The following is an 18414-nucleotide window of genomic DNA, read 5'->3' on the forward strand; positions in this document are numbered from 1 at the left end:
TCACATAATGAGCCCATTTCACTGGTGATGATGATGATGATGATGATGATGATGATGATTAGGACAAAAAACAAGATGAATAAACTGAAAATGAAAAAGAAGAAAAGGATCAGAAGATGAAGGGTGAGGATGATGAGGAATAGGATGATTACAATGACGGTGTTGATGATGATGATGATGAGGAAGGTGAAGAAAAAGAATAAGATGATGATGATTTGATGATACTGATGAAGATGAAACAGAAAATAACGATTTAATTGAATTGAATGTTATTTATATAGCACCAATTCATGAAACATGTCATCTCGCGGCTCTTTACAAAGTCACATTTAATCAGATTTTACAGATTGTCTGACTATCTAAGGAATGATGATGTCTATAAATAAAATGAAGAGAAATAAAGTGATGAATTGATAAATAAAATGAAGCAGAACAAAAAGAGAAATAAGGAAGAAGAAGATCATGATAATAATGATGATGTGATGATATGAGTAACATCATGATGCCACTGTCATTAACAATAGAGGTGATAAATATGAACTAGACAAATAATGATGATTATTAAAATGAAGGAGAATAAGACTAAAAGAGGAAGAAAGACAATGATGATTAATATGACAATAAGGATCATGATGCGGCTTTTAGGTTAAATTAATTTTTCGAAGTGGTGTAGACATAATTTATCATGTGACACTATCTAAATATCAGATAAATCCAATACTAAATATGAATAACAACAACAATAATAATAATAATATTACCTATGAATATAAGTTTATATAGGCAGAAGTTATTTATTTACATAGCCAAACAATTAAAAATACCCAAAAGGAGGCTCCAACCACATGTTCTCTAAACGTTGCTCAGCAGTTAAGTGCAATGTCCAGATTCAACAGCAGGGGGCGCAAGTATTTCATTCAGTCTTTAAGTTTTAAATCTCAAAGACAGAGTGAATCAAATGGGCAGAAAGTCTTTCCTGTTTCAGCTCTAATGAAGTGGTTCAAATGTTACATTTATAAAGAGAAGCATAAAAGAGACAGTGAGGGAGAATTGACTCCATGCTGCGAAGGCTTGTTCCTTTAAGATCCAGCATCTTCACCGGGAGCAGGAAAGATGACGGCAAGTCGTAAAGTTGCAACGAAACAACAGGAAAGAAAGCGGAAACGCAGTTAATTAACCTAGAAAATAAAGTTAGACTGAACTGTTGTTCTGTTTAACATTCAAAATTACAAAATGTTTATTCATTCAATATTTACGTGTATAATAACGTTTCATAATGGCTTATAAGACCATTTCAAAGAGCAAAGCATTTATCATTTTTTTCTTTTAAAAATATTTCATAATTTTTCCAGATTATTCCAAATAGCTAATAAAACTGAGCACACACAAAAAGAAATAATCAAACAATTAAATAAATATAAACATATCAAAATTCACTGTTCTCTAAATATTTTTTTGCACAAATAAGTTGTCTTGTGGAGACCTTTTCAGGGATAAGTAAACCCACCTTCTTGTAAACTAGGGTTTCCGTATCAAATTGTAGTAGACATTTTAAGATTAAATCCAACTAAAATCCAATTTTCAAATGAATATCTATTCATTGTGTGTATTAGGAATTATGCGCTTCTTGTCGGCCTCTTTTGGGTATTTACTAATTTTCTGTCCTAAATTCTTTACAGTCTGAAACCAGAAGCTGTGCCTCTTTATCCAATTTATTTACATTTCACTTAAATCCCTTTAATATTGACTTAATTTCCATTTTTTTCTACCTTTATTAAAATGAGCTATTTGATGTTTTTATTGTGTTTTATTTTTTTTCAGAGAGGGAATCTGTCTCCTAGTTTCTCTGATCCTCTGCCTTCCTGACCCCTTTCCAGATCTGCCAGTGACATAATGTCTTAAATTGGGTTGTAAATCAGCTCCAGGTGTGTTCCTGCTCTTCCTCCTCACGGTGAGCGGTGAGCGTTTCCTGCCGGATGCGCAGCGCGCCTCGCCTGCGTGCGGCTTGACGCAGCGGCTGATCCGAGCCGTCGCTCCAGCAGCAGCAGGCAGGGAGGGGACGGATCCAGGCTGGTAACCGGGCTGAAACGGGGATAACCTGCAGCCTCCATCTCTCAGAGGTGCTGATGGAGTGAACCGGCCCACTATGCGCTTTTCTTTCCCCCTCTCCGTCGATCATGGAAACGGTAAGGCGCGCAAAAAGATATAGCGGCGCGATTGAACGTCCAGCTGTTTTTATGGGTGGGGGTGTAGAGGGGAGGGGGGGAAAGGGGGAGCACCGGGGTGTTGATGGGTAATATCCACCTTAATATTGGAATGAATGCAAAGCTGCGCGTCATTTTGCGCCACTTAGGTTAATCGCTTTGACATATATGAATCCAGAGGTGTGACATCTTCTGGTGTAATCTTCTTAATTAGGCCTGCATCATTTACAGGATGATTGGCACCTCCCACCATGATGTGATAGCGGCGTTAGGCTACCTTGCACGGAAATGCACGATGCTTGTTCCGTTTATTTCCCCAAGACAGCCTTTCATTCTTTGTCTCAGCAATCCGAAGATTATAGGCCTCCAGAATATTTTTACAAATGGGAGCCGGAAACGTTAAAAAAGAGGCACACATAAAAAAATCCGCCTGGAACAGCCAGTAATAGATGATGGCATCCCTTTTCCCTTCCCTCCACATGAATGAGGCTGCGCCGCATATTTCCACCACAGCCTGCAGGCCTGACAGTTCTTCTGTCTTTGCGTGAATGATTTCATCATGCGCGTTTATCATTCCCATTATGAGCATGGACGCCGAGATGCAGAAGGCTCTGACACCATGGCTGAATCAGTCCAGAGGAAGTCAGTGTGGAAGGCGGCGCTGCAGCTGCAACAGTAGTGGTTGCTCTGCCTGCCAGGCTTGTGGGGAAAGGGAAGCCATGTGTGGTTTCTTTTTGTCTCAGAGAGTCTGATGGATCCACATGATGGATGAGAGGAAAGATCAGAACCTGAAAGGCAGTACAAGATCCATTTCTTCCCCATCAGTACCATCCACCTGCACCTGGATCTGCACATACTCCAAAAGTTAGTCCAGAGAGTCTAGACACCATAGTTACACATAATCATCCTACCAAGACTGGCCAAATATGAGTCATTATTTAAATAAATGATTTCAGACCAGTTTTCTTTATTTACCAGCTTCAAAGCAAAACACCCTGAAAACATTTCCTATAAAATTAATCCATCCATCCACTGAGGAAGGAAACCCAGACACCCTGTTCCAAGCAATGCTCTCCTCCTCGTTCAGCCTGTCACCCCCAAAATAACAGTGCCAGTGACTGCCAACCCCCTTTTGGGAGGGGGGGTCTCCTTTGTTTTTAGAAATCACGAATATAAAGTCATAAAATTGTGAGAGTATAGTTGTAATTTTATGAGAACTCCCCCAAAAGCTAGCAGTCTTCCCCCTGCTTATTCTCATAGTTTTGTACACCTGCTATTATAACTTTATTCTTGTAATTTCAAAAATAAAAAATAAATAATTTAAAAGTATTACGACCATTGTTGATTAAAATTAATTAGCCACATAGGACTACATTTTTCACAAAAAAAACTAAAGAAATTCAGATTAATTTAACACATTTGAGAGAAAATACTTGGATGTTTTCTGATGATGAATAGTTGTAAATTTGAGATGTTTTTTTACATGATTAAAAACATAAATTTGCTATATTAAAGAAGCATATCTCTGAAATTGTAAAGTCAGATATCTGGATGATCTCGGGATCCCCACTGTGTGAAGCCCTGTTCTGGGGCATCCCAAAGCGTTCTGGTGCTATAGAGACATAAAGTCCTTGTAGTTGGTAAGGAGTCTGGCCTGTAGGCTCCTGCCCAGTCAACATGACCAGAATACCTACAAAGTCAGGCGTCCTGAAGAAACTCTGATAAAAGGCCTGAAACTTTCTAACTATTATTTTCCTGCTTCAAACAATTGCTAGTTTAACATGCTGGAGAGGTTTGAGGTGTGGATTTTGTTTTCTGGTGCATCTGCCACTGGTGGAGTGGCAAAATGGCCTTCAGAATAAAATAACCTGCCCAGAAAGGTCCACAAAGCAGGGGGAGCCATAATAGGCGTTATAGTAAACCCATGCCACACCAGTAGTGGTGCAATAAGTAAAGAAGGAAGAAGGGAGAAAACAACAAAGGCAGGAGAGAGAAAAGAGGCGTTAGTGTGGGCTGACGACAAGGCGTCCACACAAACACCGCGGAGCTAAACGTGTTAGTGTAAAATCCACAATAAATCCAATAGTGTCTAGAACACAGCCACACCGGGCCAGGCTAATTCCTGGTATCATAACCAGGCGTTACTAGGAGATTAACTTTAATATTTGGTACATGGCAATAATTGTTTTATGATAGATTGAAAATAACCCCACCCTTTTTCTTAGTATGTAACTTTGTTTTTAAAAAGTTAAATAAACATTCAAAGTAATTACAGTTTTAAACCATTACTTTTCTATGCTCCCATAGAAGCTAGGTGTTGTACAGTGCTAACACTAGCTTAGAGATTTAGTTGTAGCAGATAGTCTTTTTTTTTCATTTTTCCTCCTGTATAAGAGTTAATAATTGTTTTATTAGCATTTTCTGTTCACATAACAAAAAAGACAATCTTGTAAGCAACGGAAGTATTGAACTACTTCCTTGTTAATGTCCTGTAGCAGCTATATGTGCTTGATTGCTAATGTTAGCTTAACATAAACAGGAAAAAGTAGCAACTTCGGTTCAAGGTGTCTTATCTTTTGTATTTCTCTCATCATTCCCTCCACATTCCCTCAGCAAAAAACAAACAAAAGAGCTCTTCAGATGTCAGGAAAATAGAGATAAATGTTTTTAACCATTGTAAGTTTTAAACTGCTTCTTAAGCTTCAGAATCAGAATCAGCTAGCATTCCTGCACCAATGCTAGCTTGAACACTTTTTTTCAGTCCTCCTCTTTAACAGTAACTTTGCTAACAATGACCATTTACGATATGTTCTTTACTGTACCTTCTCAAGTTATGTAAGTTATTTATAAGGTTTTATGTGCTGAGTTAATTTTCTGTTAGTGCATTTCATTTGTTCTCAGAAGTCACAAAGTTTTGGTTCAAACAAGTTCTTACAAATCAATCAAAATGACAGTCAAAATTCCCACTTTATTAAAATTTTCCTTTTGTTTTTATCATGCAGTGAGTGCACTATGCAATATTAAGAGACATCTCCTCAAAGTGAGCGGATGGACTGTGAGATTGTTTGGAAAATATTTGCTGAAACCCTTTTTTCCTCTTTTTTTTCCCCTTTTTGCTTTTGTCTAAATAGTCTGCATGTTCAGGGTACTTTCAGAATTACAACGTATGATGGAAGGTGTGAAATAGTGAAGGAACCCTTCCATTCCAATACAGCTGCTGCAAGTATGAAACATAGTAATACTGGCAGTAGTAAAAAGTTTTTTTGTACTTCAGATGTCTAACATCACACTAAATCAGTTGCATAAATGGGACCATCCAACATCTAATATTTATCTACATGTTGTTTTGGTGGTTGGATGCATAAAATTTATTGCAAAGCAATAGTTTTCAGTCTGGCTTCTCAGGCAAAGCAAATGCAACATCAGCTACCACTGCCAATGCAAATGCTTTGTGTTGTTTGGCAATAAAGTGATGGTGTTGTTTCTTCTCCTTGTTTCAGGTTCAGCTGGCATCCCAGTAAACCTTGGAGCCAAGGGGTTAGAGGTCTCTCACTAAAAACCCGCATCTGTCCCTCTCATCCCTGCACCCCACTTCACCCTGTTTCCCAATCCCTAATCCTCACACTCTTACCCCCGCTTCTATCCGTTTCACCCTTTTCCCCTCACAGATTTCCCCCACACCCTGAGAGAAAACCCCCTCCCCAACAAACCAGACTTACTAGCAGCTATACTTTTCATGACGAGAAAGAAGCACGTCAGCAGACCGTCCTAGACATCTCCTGTGATAACTCCTCTCACTCCCAGGCCTCACCATGATGTGCGAGGTGATGCCCACCATCTCAGAGGACGGGCGCGGAGGAGGAGGGGGGGGCTCGTCCTCTCCAGCCGGTGGCACAGGTGGGATGGGCGGTGGGATGGGAGGCTATGGAAGCCGGGATCTGCGCAGTGGCAGCATCGGCAGCGCAGGAGGAGGTGATGAAGGCGGTAGCACGGGCACCTTGGAGTCGCTGATGGTGAACATGCTGACAGAGAGGGAGAGGCTGCTGGAGAGCCTGAGGGAGACGCAGGAGAGCCTGGGGACGGCACACCTTCGCCTGCGAGACCTGGGCCACGAGAAGGAGTCCCTGCAGAGGCAGCTGTCCATCGCCCTGCCACAGGTACAGGCAGTCCACTGTAATTGGTAGGATAGCCTACATCATTACATAGGAACAGTATTTACCATTAACAGAGTTCTAACGTTTTTGAGATGTTTGCTGTCACACTTAAATGTTTCAGATGGCAACATCGTACATTAAGTGTTTCAACAACCAACAATGAGTCTTTGACATGAATGTGGAGAACTTTGCCCACTCCTCTCTGCAGATTCATTTAAATTCAGTTGCACTGGAGGGATTTTGAGCATAGACGGTCCGTTTAAGGTTTTGCCACAGCATCTAAAACGGTGACTTGGCTGCTTATAAAGTCATTCAGTGCTGGACCAGATGTGGCTTGGATTGCTGCACAGCCTAGTGTGCTTGATCTTAAGGTTACTCGTGGCTGGACGGCCTCCTTAAATGGTAAATGGCTGGTACTTGTATAGCGCTTTATCAAGTCTGATGACTCCAAAGCCCTTTATCCTACGGTCATTCACATTGATACGGTGAGCTATGTTTCCGTACACCGGCCACCGCCAGCAGACGGTCGGAGCAGGGGATTGAACCGGCAACCTGCCAGTTACAGGACGGACTGTAACCGGCGGGTTACAGTAGAAGGAAGACTTCATGATTCCATCAAAGGGGCAAAAACAGCCAATGACTCTCAGACCACCACCATGGTTGGTTAGCTTAGCTGTTCTTCACTAAATATTAGTTTCCCTCCACATTTGACAGGAGGCACACCTTTCAAAAGTTTCACTTTTGTCTCATCAGCTCACAGAATATTTTCCCAGATGTCTCAGGAATCACCAAGAGGGTTTTCAGTAAATGTGACACGGGCCTTCAAGGTGTTAGAATAATGAACATACTGACCTTAGCTGAGGCCTGTAGAGCTTTAGATGCAGTTCTTGGTTATTTATGATCTCATAGATGAGACGCTGATATTATCTTGGAGTCATTTTGATAAACCGGCCGCTGTGGTACCGGTGTTTTGTGGACAATGTCTCTAACTGTGGTTTGTTGGAGACCCAAAGCTTCAGAAATGGCCGTGTGTAGACTGATGGATGTCAAGGACTTTTTCTCTTAGAATCAGACAAGTCAGCCAACTTCATGCTGTCAGACAGGTTCTTATTCAGTGATTTCTTGGTTTTGAAGGTCTGATAGTATATCATGACGGGGTGTTGACAGTGAAAGACATCATACTTTGAAAACGAGCATTTGGCCTGATATCAAAACGTTTGATGATGCAAAACACAAAAAATCTGTATGGGTGCAAATACTTCTTCACAGAGCTGGATAATGTGCTGTGAAAAAGTCCAAAGATAAACGTAAAAACCTACAGAAAATCCTGAAGATTGAGAAGATTTAATTAGTTACAGAAATATAAATAATTTAACATGACTCAGCACTTTTGTACCACATTTTAGATATTCTTTTATTGTTATTTGGTTATTTTAAGGACATTATTACTCACTATTACATTAATAGCACATTTAGATGACAAGTTTATATCTCATCCAGTTGAGGTGATGCTTGGAGTTTAAATTAGTGGTTTAGCTAACAAAATGTGTGCAGGTTGTCCAGACGCCCCGAAAAATCCTAAACCGTTGTGCTTTAATTTTAACTCACAAAATAGAAGAAATCTAGAAAGACAGTCTAAAATAAAATCCAACATAAAAATTAAAAAATACTTTTTTTGTCTTGAAAGACACATATCTCTCAAAAATTAAACAAAATAACATCACATTGTAATTTGTATGTGTTCAGTGAAGAATTTTAAAAATGAATATAATATAAACTATGAATAAATACTTAATTTTCCCCCAATACATTTTCTTGAGTAGTTCTAAAGAATCCAATGAAATTAAAAATAAAACCTGTGACTTTTTGCATGGTTCTTAAAAATAGAACAGGATTAAATAAAATCATTAAATATTTTTAAAAATGTGTTATTCATTGTGAATAAAATGTAAATGTTACTGCCTTTTTAAAATACCCCTATGAAAAGCTTTTTCATTGCTATTCAGAAAACAACATTTACATTTAACTTACAGATTGGAGCCATGATCCCTGGGCAAAGAATCTAAGAAATAACTTTTTTTTTAAAACTTAACAGAAAATGTTCTATAGAGATAATCAGAAATAGTTAAAAACTGAGATTCTGACAATAGACAGACAGACAGGCAGTCAGACAGAGAGACAGACAGACAGGCAGACAGACAGACAGGCAGACAGACAGACAGACAGACAGACAGACAGACAGGCAGGCAGGCAGACAGACAGACAGGCAGGCAGACAAGCAGGCAGGCAGGCAGACAGGCAGACAGACAGGCAGAAAGACAGACAGGCAGGCAGGCAGGCAATCAGACAGAGAGACAGACAGGCAGACAGACAGGCAGGCAGACAGACAGACAGGCAGGCAGACAGGCAGTCAGACAGAGAGACAGGCAGGCAGACAGACAGACAGACAGGCAGGCAGACAGACAGACAGACAGACAGACAGACAGGCAGACAGACAGACAGACAGACAGACAGACAGACAGGCAGTCAGACAGACAGGCAGGCAGTCAGCAGACAGACAGAAAGGCAGACAGACAGACAGACAGACAGACAGACAGACAGACAGACAGACAGACAGGCAGACATGCTTTAGTCCTCATGTCATTGCTGGTAATCTCAAAATAAATGTAACATCCTCAATAAATCCAAAAAATTAAAACGTGGGATAAAATAAACAATTCTGCATATGCATACACACACGCTACATATATATATATATATATATATATATATATATATATATATATATATATATATATATATATGCACAACATGAGAGTGAAAATGCTGCACTTACCAATATTATCGTCATTCCAGACCTAATGGGGTTATACCTCCACTTGGTGGTATTTTCAGGCTGGAGTCTGGTGCCTCAGGCCGTGATGATTTCTCCTCATTGTTTGCAGCGTTTTGCTATTTATTTATTATTTTTTCTCCGTGTCGCTCCGCCTGAATGATCAAAATAACCTGTGCTGAGGTGCTGCAACACAGAGTGACCGGACATGAAAGAGCCATATTGGCTGACACAGAGCAGATCGATAGGCAGACACACACACACACACACACACACACACACACACACACACACACACACACACACACACACACACACACACACATGCAGATGGAGGGAAACATGGATTGGTGTAATACACAGATGAGTTCACTGAGTTTGTCTGCGTGCAGCTCAAGCTGCCAAGAGAGGAAAAACAGGAGAGTGATGGAGAGAAACAGTGAAGCCCATGAAAACATAGCTGAGCGATAAGACTGGTGCATATTAATAACATGACGCTGTTTTAGATGCAGCTCTTCATGACTGTGGAGGTAAAAAGAGATTTAGATGTCTGGAAGCTGTACATCTGGAGTTTGTGACCCAGACGTTGGTGGCAGGAGAGGAAAGAGTCTGGTTTCTGTGGTCTATCTCACACCATCTTCCCATGAATTAATCCCAGTGTTATGATATCCTTTGGGCCCAGAACATGCCATCTGCACTCAATGATTTACTCCCGTCTTCCTCTCACTCCTCTCCCTTATCTCAGCCCAGCCAGGCCTGACATGGACTGTAGACGCTGTACTTTCTAAAGCACAGCGTCTACAGTCCATGAGGCGCCCGTTTTACCGTGCGTGGGGCAAAGTGTTCACCGTTCACACGGAGCAAAGCCAGCAGCAGCAGCAGCAGCAGCAGCAGCAGCGAGGTGCACGCATCAGTGCCCTTTAATGGCTCGTTTGCATAAGTGAAAACACGCATGATTTGGTGCACACGTGTCGGAGGACGTGCCGAGTGTGTCACGCCACGGTCGCATGCGAGTCTAAAAAAAAACAACAGGAATTTAATCATAGAAAGAAAATCTCTGAAAAGCAGAGATGAAGAGCTTAAAGTTGTAACGTTGATAAGCTAGGTACTAAATTGATGTACCTAAATAAATCTGTCTCATAATCTGATGGATGAATTCTTTATTCCCACTGAAAAAAGCTTTATCACAAATCTAAAGAAACAAGGAGATTTCTTGTAAGATTTATTTAGAATCAATCAAAAATGATTACATGCAGTGGAGTGGGGCCTTCAGAACCAGAACCTTTGCCCCAGGGCTGCCCAAAGTTAAATGGGCCAGCCATATAACTTTATATATACAGTATATCATCTTATATAATTAAACTGATATATATATACAAAGTTAAATGAGCCAGCCATATAACTTTATATATATATCAGCTCATATAATTAAGATGATATATATATAAAGTTAAATGGGCCAGCCATATAACTTTATATATATATATCAGCTCATATAATTAAGATGATATATATATAAAGTTATATGGGCCAGCCATATAACTTTATATATATATATCATCTTAATTATATAAGCTTATATAATTAAGATGATATATATATAAAGTTAAATGGGCCAGCCATATAACTTTATATATATATATCATCTTAATTATATAAGCTTATATAATTAAGATGATATATATATAAAGTTAAATGGGCCAGCCATATAACTTTATATATATATATCAGCTCATATAATTAAGATGATATATATATAAAGTTAAATGGGCCAGCCATATAACTTTATATATATATATCATCTTAATTATATAAGCTTATATAATTAAGATGATATATATATAAAGTTATATGGGCCAGCCATATAACTTTATATATACAGTATACTGATATATATATATATATATATATATATATATATATATATATATATATATATATATATATATATATATATATATATATATAACTTTATATACCAGCTTATATAATTAAGATGAGTTTAATTATGGACCCCTCTTGCAGTGAAGAACGTCTCCACCACTAACATCGTCACAATACATACTAGATCATATCTGGGAGAAAGGGCCCAGTTTAACTATCTTAATTCATAAAACAAATATATTTTCATTAATACAAAAATCTTAACATTGCTCTTTTAAGTTAAATAGTGAGATAACTCCTCTACTCCTCAGACCAATACATGATACTTTATGAAACCAAATAATGAATTATTCAGAACTGGGTGATGTGAAGGTAGAAATTTACTGCGTGATGCTGAGCTCACATCTGTGACATGGAGGCAAAAAAAAAAAAAAACACTTTGCAGGAAAGTCACGCAAAATTTAGCTGATGCCAAAACAACATTTATCGCAGCCTGATGTCAGCAGATTGATCAACCCTTTAAACTGGGTCAAGCAAAACCTTAAAGCTGATTCTGGTTCTTTGCAAGTCTGAGTTATTATCAGAGAAAAAAATCTGCCAACAATATCCAGAAACTTCATTCATTCAGAAGAATCAGACGCCATTTATTGTCCTGTCGGTGAGGAGGGGAATATGTGACTGAGATCATGCTGCATTTGACCAAAGGAAGGTCAATCTGACTAGAAAGAGATGAATTCTCTGTTTTTTCTGCCACCTTCTTAACTAATGAGGCCAAAAACTATTCTTGTAATAAAATACTCCCTCGGCTAGAGCTGTTTTCACATTCAAGGTTTTGATCATCTGATCATTCTACCGATGAAAGGCAAATTTAAACCCACAGTTGAACACATTAACCAATACTTTTAAATACTTTTCTAAATTTCTAAATCTGCAAAAATAAGATTGTTCGTATTTGAATGACTTTCCCACACATTAACAGGCATTCAGGCGAGAAACAATGTGAGAAAAAATGTGTTTTATGATTTTTGCGCAGTGTAATAATTGAGAGTAAATAATATTACAACATCCCATCATTCACTGACATTAAGTTTAGTTGGATATAGTACACTTCACACTGAGTTCACTGCAAAAAGGGAACTAAAAGAAAGTCAAATTTTATTGAAATGAGTGCATTTGTTCTTGATTTAAACAGGTAAATAAGATGATCAGCCAATGGAATGAGTATTTTGACCCTTAAAATAAGATAATTAGAGAAACCACACATGAAATAAGATGATGGAGATGAGTTATTCCTATTTGAAGTGCAAAAAAATCTTATTCCATTGTCAGATCGTTTAAACTTGCTGCAGAAATGAAGGACAAATACACTGATTTCAAGATAATTTTACCTACATGTAGTTCCTTTTTTGCAGTGTTGGTCTGATTTCCATTATTCTCATGCTTTTGTGTTACCTCCACGTTTTAATGATGAGTAACAGGCAGCTCAGGTTATTGTGCAATTAAACCAATTTTGGGGGCAACACACGCAATAAAGCTGGTTGTAAGATTTTATATCAAGGGCTGGTTTAACGGTTCTGGACTCTGTGAACTTCATGCACCACGGTAGGCAAAGAATGTGTTTTTCCTAAGACTGGCTTCAAATATGTTCAATGCACAGAAACTATTTTAGGCTAATGGTGCTGGTTTGCTAATGCAATAAAAGTTTATCACACATTCAGAGGTTACAGAGTTAGACCTCCATCCACAGCCAAAGCATTTTAACACGTTTCAATGTCAGGACCTCCCCGGGTGTCTGGATAGGTTTATGGTGCACAGCGGGACTGGGCTGGTTCTGCTGCAACCCGCTTTCTGTCAGGTTTCTGTTTGTGGACCAGAGTGCATGCATGATGAATGAAATGAAGATAATTTAATGAATAAAGCAAGGAAGACAAGCAGGCGGTGGAAAACGGGATCCAGGAACACGACCCAACAGGAAGCAGAAGAGAGCGTAGCACAGCAGAGGACCTGACAATGGGGTACGGCTAAACTGACAGAATAAACAGGGGAGGAGACCAGAGGAGCACAGCTGGAGCAGATTACACCGGTGAGACGAGAAAAAGTCAACTAAACGAGGGAAAGGAGGGCAGTGAGCTGGCAGGAGCTGAGGGATAGCTGAATCCAACGGGGAAACACGAGAATGGTCAGATATGAGAGAAAAAACAAAATAAGGCAGAGCAGGCAGAGAATAAAGATCTACCAGAACTACTGAAATCATAAAGAACCGATGCAAACAGGAACCAAATCCAACAGAATACACTACTAACATAAATACTGAACAGAAACCAAATGACGAAAACAAGGAAGTAAGGATTAGAGATGCACCGATCTGATACCTGGATCAGATATCGGCTCAGATATTGACTAATTAGCCGGATATCATATGAATGATGCCGATCCAGCCACTTGCTTTTCGTTATTAATATCATGCACAGCAATAGAGTTCCAGTGATCTAGTCACTTTAATTCTATGTTTGCAATGCCGGTTGCATCATGACACAGTAGCTAGTGATGAGCAAACATAGAGCAACAAAGGACCGATTGGATCGGTATCGGCCGATAGCCCAGGTATCGGATCGGATTGAATCGGAAAAAAACTAGATCGGTGCGTCTCTACGAAGGATAAACGATACTAGAGGGGCAAAACATAAACAGAACTTTCAGAACCTGATACTTTGTATTTGATAATCACACATCCAGTAGAATCCAGCAAGGGACGAGTGCAAGATGCCTTCACTGCAAAAATGGAGCTAAAAATAAGTAAACTTTTCTTGAAATTATGCTATTTTTCCTTAATTTTATCAGGTAAATAAGATGATCTGCCTATGGAATGATTATTTTGACCCCTAAAATAAGATAATTAGGTATCTGCACTTGGAATAGGATGATGATGGAGACGAGTTGTTACTATTTATAAGTGCAAAAATCTCATTCCATCATTTATCAGCTCAAGTGAAGGACAAATGCACTAATTTCAAGTAAAATTTACTTCAGTTTTTGCAGTATTCTGTAAACTGTTATAGGGAGATGTTTCCCATAAAGGCTAATGGATGGATGATGGATGGATGGATGGATGATTGATGGATGGATGGATGGATGATTGATGGATGGATGGATGGATGATGGATGGATGATGGATGGATGATGGATGAATGATGGATGGATGGATGGATGATTGATGGATGGATGGATGGATGATGGATGGATGATGGATGGATGATGGATGAATGCAGAGGCGTTCCTATGCTGGTGGCCTCTGCCCTGCAGGATGCATCTAATCCTGCCTGCTGTGGTCAGTTTGCAGCTTCTCTGTCATCCTTTGCTTTAATGAATCAGGAGATTTTAGCTTCATCTTAATGTCAGATTAAACATTTCAAATTTTCTGTTTTAGGAAGAATAACAGAATGCTTCATGACACGGCTGCAGTGATTGTTATGGTTTGATGAGCGTGTCTGTGTGTGTGTGTCTGTGTCTCTGTGTGTGTGTGTGAGCGGTCAGTCAGTCAGTCAGTCAGCATCCTCATCCTCATCCTCCTCCTCCTCCTCCTCCTCCTCCTCCTCCTCCTCCTCCTCCTCTACCCTTGCAGGAGTTTGCGGTGCTGACCAAAGAGCTGAACCTGTGCCGGGAGCAGCTGCTGGAGAGGGAGGAGGAGATAGCCGAGCTGAAGGCGGAGAGGAACAACACACGAGTCAGTGCCGCTCTGCTCCTGCTCATCTTCATCATCTTCACATGAGCAGCTGTGATTGGTCCAGACAGTTTTACAGTGTGCACACCACATTTGCCTCCAGCTGCTCCTGGAACATCTGGAGTGCCTGGTGTCCCGTCACGAGCGCAGCCTGAGGATGACGGTGGTGAAGCGGCAGGCCCAGTCTCCGGCCGGAGTCTCCAGCGAGGTGGAAGTGCTCAAAGCCCTCAAGTCTCTGTTTGAGCACCACAAAGCGCTGGATGAGAAGGTGCGGGAACGGCTACGGGTGGCGCTGGAGCGCGTCTCCGTGCTCGAGGAGGAGCTGCAGTCTTCTTCCCAAGAGGTGAGCTCACAGTTCTCACACCTACTTTCCCACAGTGTACCGTAATTTATGGACCATAAGGAGCACTAAATATTCTCCCCAGGTGTGTAACATCTCACGTCCACAGCTCTCTATCGTCTCTACCAGGAGGACAGAGTAGCTGGACTACACTGCCCTGTTTCTGACATAAGGCCAGAATAAACCTATACTTAACCTAAGCTTCACTGAAGCTTAGGTTAAGTATAGGTTTATTGCTGCTAGCGCGTTCTCCTACAGGCTCCCACATGCTCAGCGTGCTGTCAGCTTGGCGCTCTGACTCTCCACAGACGTTTACCTCCATAGCTGAGCGTACTGCTGCCTACATGTGACAAATTCCTACAATTCCCAGACTTCCTGGCAGTGGGTGAAGCGGTGGAACGGAGGGTGAAACGTGTGATTAGCTAGCTGAGCATCTAGAGCCGTTTCTTTCCAGCAGCTCCACCTGTCAGTGAGAACAGAGGGACTGATGCTGCGTCCTGCAGACCGCCTGCTGGCAGCAGCTCAGTGTCACATATGAAACAGTTTGATGTAAAGAGAAGTTTATAGTGTCAAAACTGCGTACGCAGTCCTAAAGATGTAGCTCTGCATGCAGTAGCTGTGTGTGCAGAGTACGCCTGGAGTACAGACCTCCATGGAGTATGTGGGTCTTTACATGAGCGCACTAGTTTAGACATTACAGTCAGGCAGTCTGTAGACAGCTCAGGGGTCCTCAGGTAGAGACGCAGTGTACCGTAATGCTCCTAATATCCACTGAGAGGAGCGACTTCGTTGCTAACCAAAGTCGTATTTACACATTTTAACAGATTTATGAACGCTTTGCACCACATAAATCACAACTTTAATCAGATATAAGACACAACGCATTATAAGGCGCACCATCAATCTTTGAGAAAATCTAAGGATTTTTAAGTGCGCCTTTATAGTCTGAAAAACATTTGGAATATTCAGTCAGAGGCTCGTTAATGATTGTTCGCATCGTTGCAGGTGGTGTCTTTAAGGGACCAGATAAAACGGAGGCAGCAAGGACCGGACAACGGCAAAGAGGTGAAGTATCGCTCTGAACCTAACCCTGACCCTGACCCCTGACCCTGACCCTGACCCTGATCCTGATCCTGACCCTGACCCTGACAAACTGATTCAGTCTGGACACGCAGAAGCCCGGCTAACGAGTCGGCTGCCTCCAGCCGTCACTCACACACACGTTGTCTAAAAGGCAGCGTGACTTTCTTCACCAATCAGGAAGCTCCTGGCTGCCAGAAGCTGTTGCAGCTTTGCAACAGTCTGCTGCATATTACTGGATGTTTCTTTCTCTGCCAGATGGCTTCCAGCCATCAGTGTCATTCAGCGAGGAGGAAGTTATGCACCATCTTCTATTTTTATGAGCTTAGTTGAGAGAGTTCAAGCTTCAATCAACCAGAGAGGGCTGTGTTTTTATTTTACTTTGCATCCACCTGGCCGGCCTTTTCTTGGAATGACTGAATGAGACAAACGGGCGTGAGTTCACTGCAGGAACCCAGAGATTTATATGCAGCACCTGAACCCAGAACATGCAGCACCTGAACCCAGAACATGCAGCACCTGAACCCAGAACACCAGCAGCACCTGAACCCAGAACATGCAGCACCTGAACCCAGAACATGCAGCACCTGAACCCAGAACATGCAGCACCTGAACCCAGAACATGCAACACCTGAACCCAGAACATGCAGCACCTGAACCCAGAACATGCAACACCTGAACCCAGAACATGCAGCACCTGAACCCAGAACATGCAGCACCTGAACCCAGAACACCAGCAGCACCTGAACCCAGAACATGCAGCACCTGAACCCAGAACATGCAGCAGCTCCGTATGTGACGGTTAGAGGCGGTTAAACTCGTGAGTTTGTTGTGTTCTGGCTGTCAGTCGGTCTTCTCTGCTTCCTGCTGCATGCATGGAGCTCAGGTCCAAAGGTTCTCAAACATTACAGGAACACTGAAGCTTAGGTTAAAACGCCCTCTGCACAGACGAGACCAGAACCAGAACCAGAACCAGAGGCAGAGACGGGTCCAACAGCTGCTCAGAGGTTCTGTTTAGATCTGTTAACGTTGTTTTGCTGAGGAACTTTCTTCATCGTTTGCAGATCATAATCCATCATCTTCTTTTGCTTGTCTAAGGTGGAGGTCTTTGCCGTGTTCCAGTGTCACGCTCCAGATTGTTTTGGGGAACCTGAAAGCGGGTTCTGTGTCAGATTGGTTCCTGGTGGGATTTATCCTGCAGCGTCTCTGCTCTAAGCTCACCACAGGTGTCAAAGCTGCTCGCTTCAGCTCTGAGGCCAAACCCACACACCCTGCAGAAGAAGCTCACTTCCCTCTCTTGTGTCTGAGATCTTGTTCTGTGAATCGTCTCTGGAGCGCAGGTGGAAGCGCGTATGGACCTGATAAACTTCCACAGGCCAGACCAACGGCCTCAGCTCTGCATGCGACCCGTTTAGCTCTCCGTCACGCGAGGTCAAGGAACAGAGATGCTGAAACTGTTTCTTCTGATAGACAGAACCCTCCTCAGTTTTCCAGTTACAAACAGATTCATTGTTTCAATAAAACCTCCATGTCTGGAGATCCTTCATCTTCTGGAGCTTTCTTTCTATCTCCAAACTCTCCTTTTCTTATTCCTTTATCTGAGTTTGCATTCGTCACAACACACATCCTGAATTTCACCATCGTGGGACAGTAAAGGATTTTCTCATCTTATCTTATCTCATCTTATCTTATCTTATCTTATCTTATCTTATCTTATCTTATCTTATCTTATCTTATCTCATCTTATCTTATCTTAAATAAAAGCAGCATTGAACATATCGTGTTTTTATGACAGCCGTAATTAAAACAAATAAAATCTTGTGACCCCAGTTGCCAGAAATGAAGGCTGGCCCAACCCCGTGTGTTTGGAGAAGTTTAGGCCCCTCAGGAAATTTGGCTGATCCGTGCGCTTCATGCACATAAAACACTTTTTAAGGCTTATGCTGACTGTAAAGCGGCAGCAGCATTATGACTAAAAGCCGTAACACTGCAGCTTAAAGTCTCACCAAAAGGTTCTTCTGGTGAAACTCATCAGCTACAGCGCTCGGCTCGTTTGAGCCGTCTCTTGTTTTATTTCTGACAATGTGACTGAAAATAAATGGAGTTCCACATGTTCTGTTTACTGGCTAATCATTAAAATGTAGAAGTTAGAAAAGTCAGATTTAAAATGCTCTGTGTACGGTAGTTTATATATATGA

General features: G+C 41.1%; 1 protein-coding gene across 4 annotated transcripts in view; it reads left to right on the plus strand.

The window, feature by feature from the left end:
- Positions 1 to 2002: 2002 nt before the first annotated feature.
- The window catches only part of ppfia3 (PTPRF interacting protein alpha 3), a 42048-nt gene continuing 25636 nt past the window's right edge, over positions 2003 to 18414 (plus strand). The window contains exons 1-6 of one of the 4 annotated variants that reach the window (XM_036147734.1): positions 2003 to 2186; positions 5705 to 5741; positions 5873 to 6361; positions 14698 to 14799; positions 14900 to 15139; positions 16142 to 16201. In XM_036147734.1, coding sequence (XP_036003627.1) covers positions 6017 to 6361; positions 14698 to 14799; positions 14900 to 15139; positions 16142 to 16201 — 747 coding nt within the window. In that variant the 5' untranslated portion in view covers positions 2003 to 2186; positions 5705 to 5741; positions 5873 to 6016. Of the gene's footprint in view, positions 2187 to 5704; positions 6362 to 14697; positions 14800 to 14899; positions 15140 to 16141; positions 16202 to 18414 lie in introns of all 4 variants that reach the window. The other 3 variants (XM_036147736.1, XM_012851939.3, XM_036147735.1) reach the window with 3 other exon arrangements.

Source organism: Fundulus heteroclitus, chromosome 16 (genome assembly GCF_011125445.2).
Source record: "Fundulus heteroclitus isolate FHET01 chromosome 16, MU-UCD_Fhet_4.1, whole genome shotgun sequence".
NCBI classification, from domain to species: Eukaryota; Metazoa; Chordata; class Actinopteri; order Cyprinodontiformes; family Fundulidae; genus Fundulus; species Fundulus heteroclitus.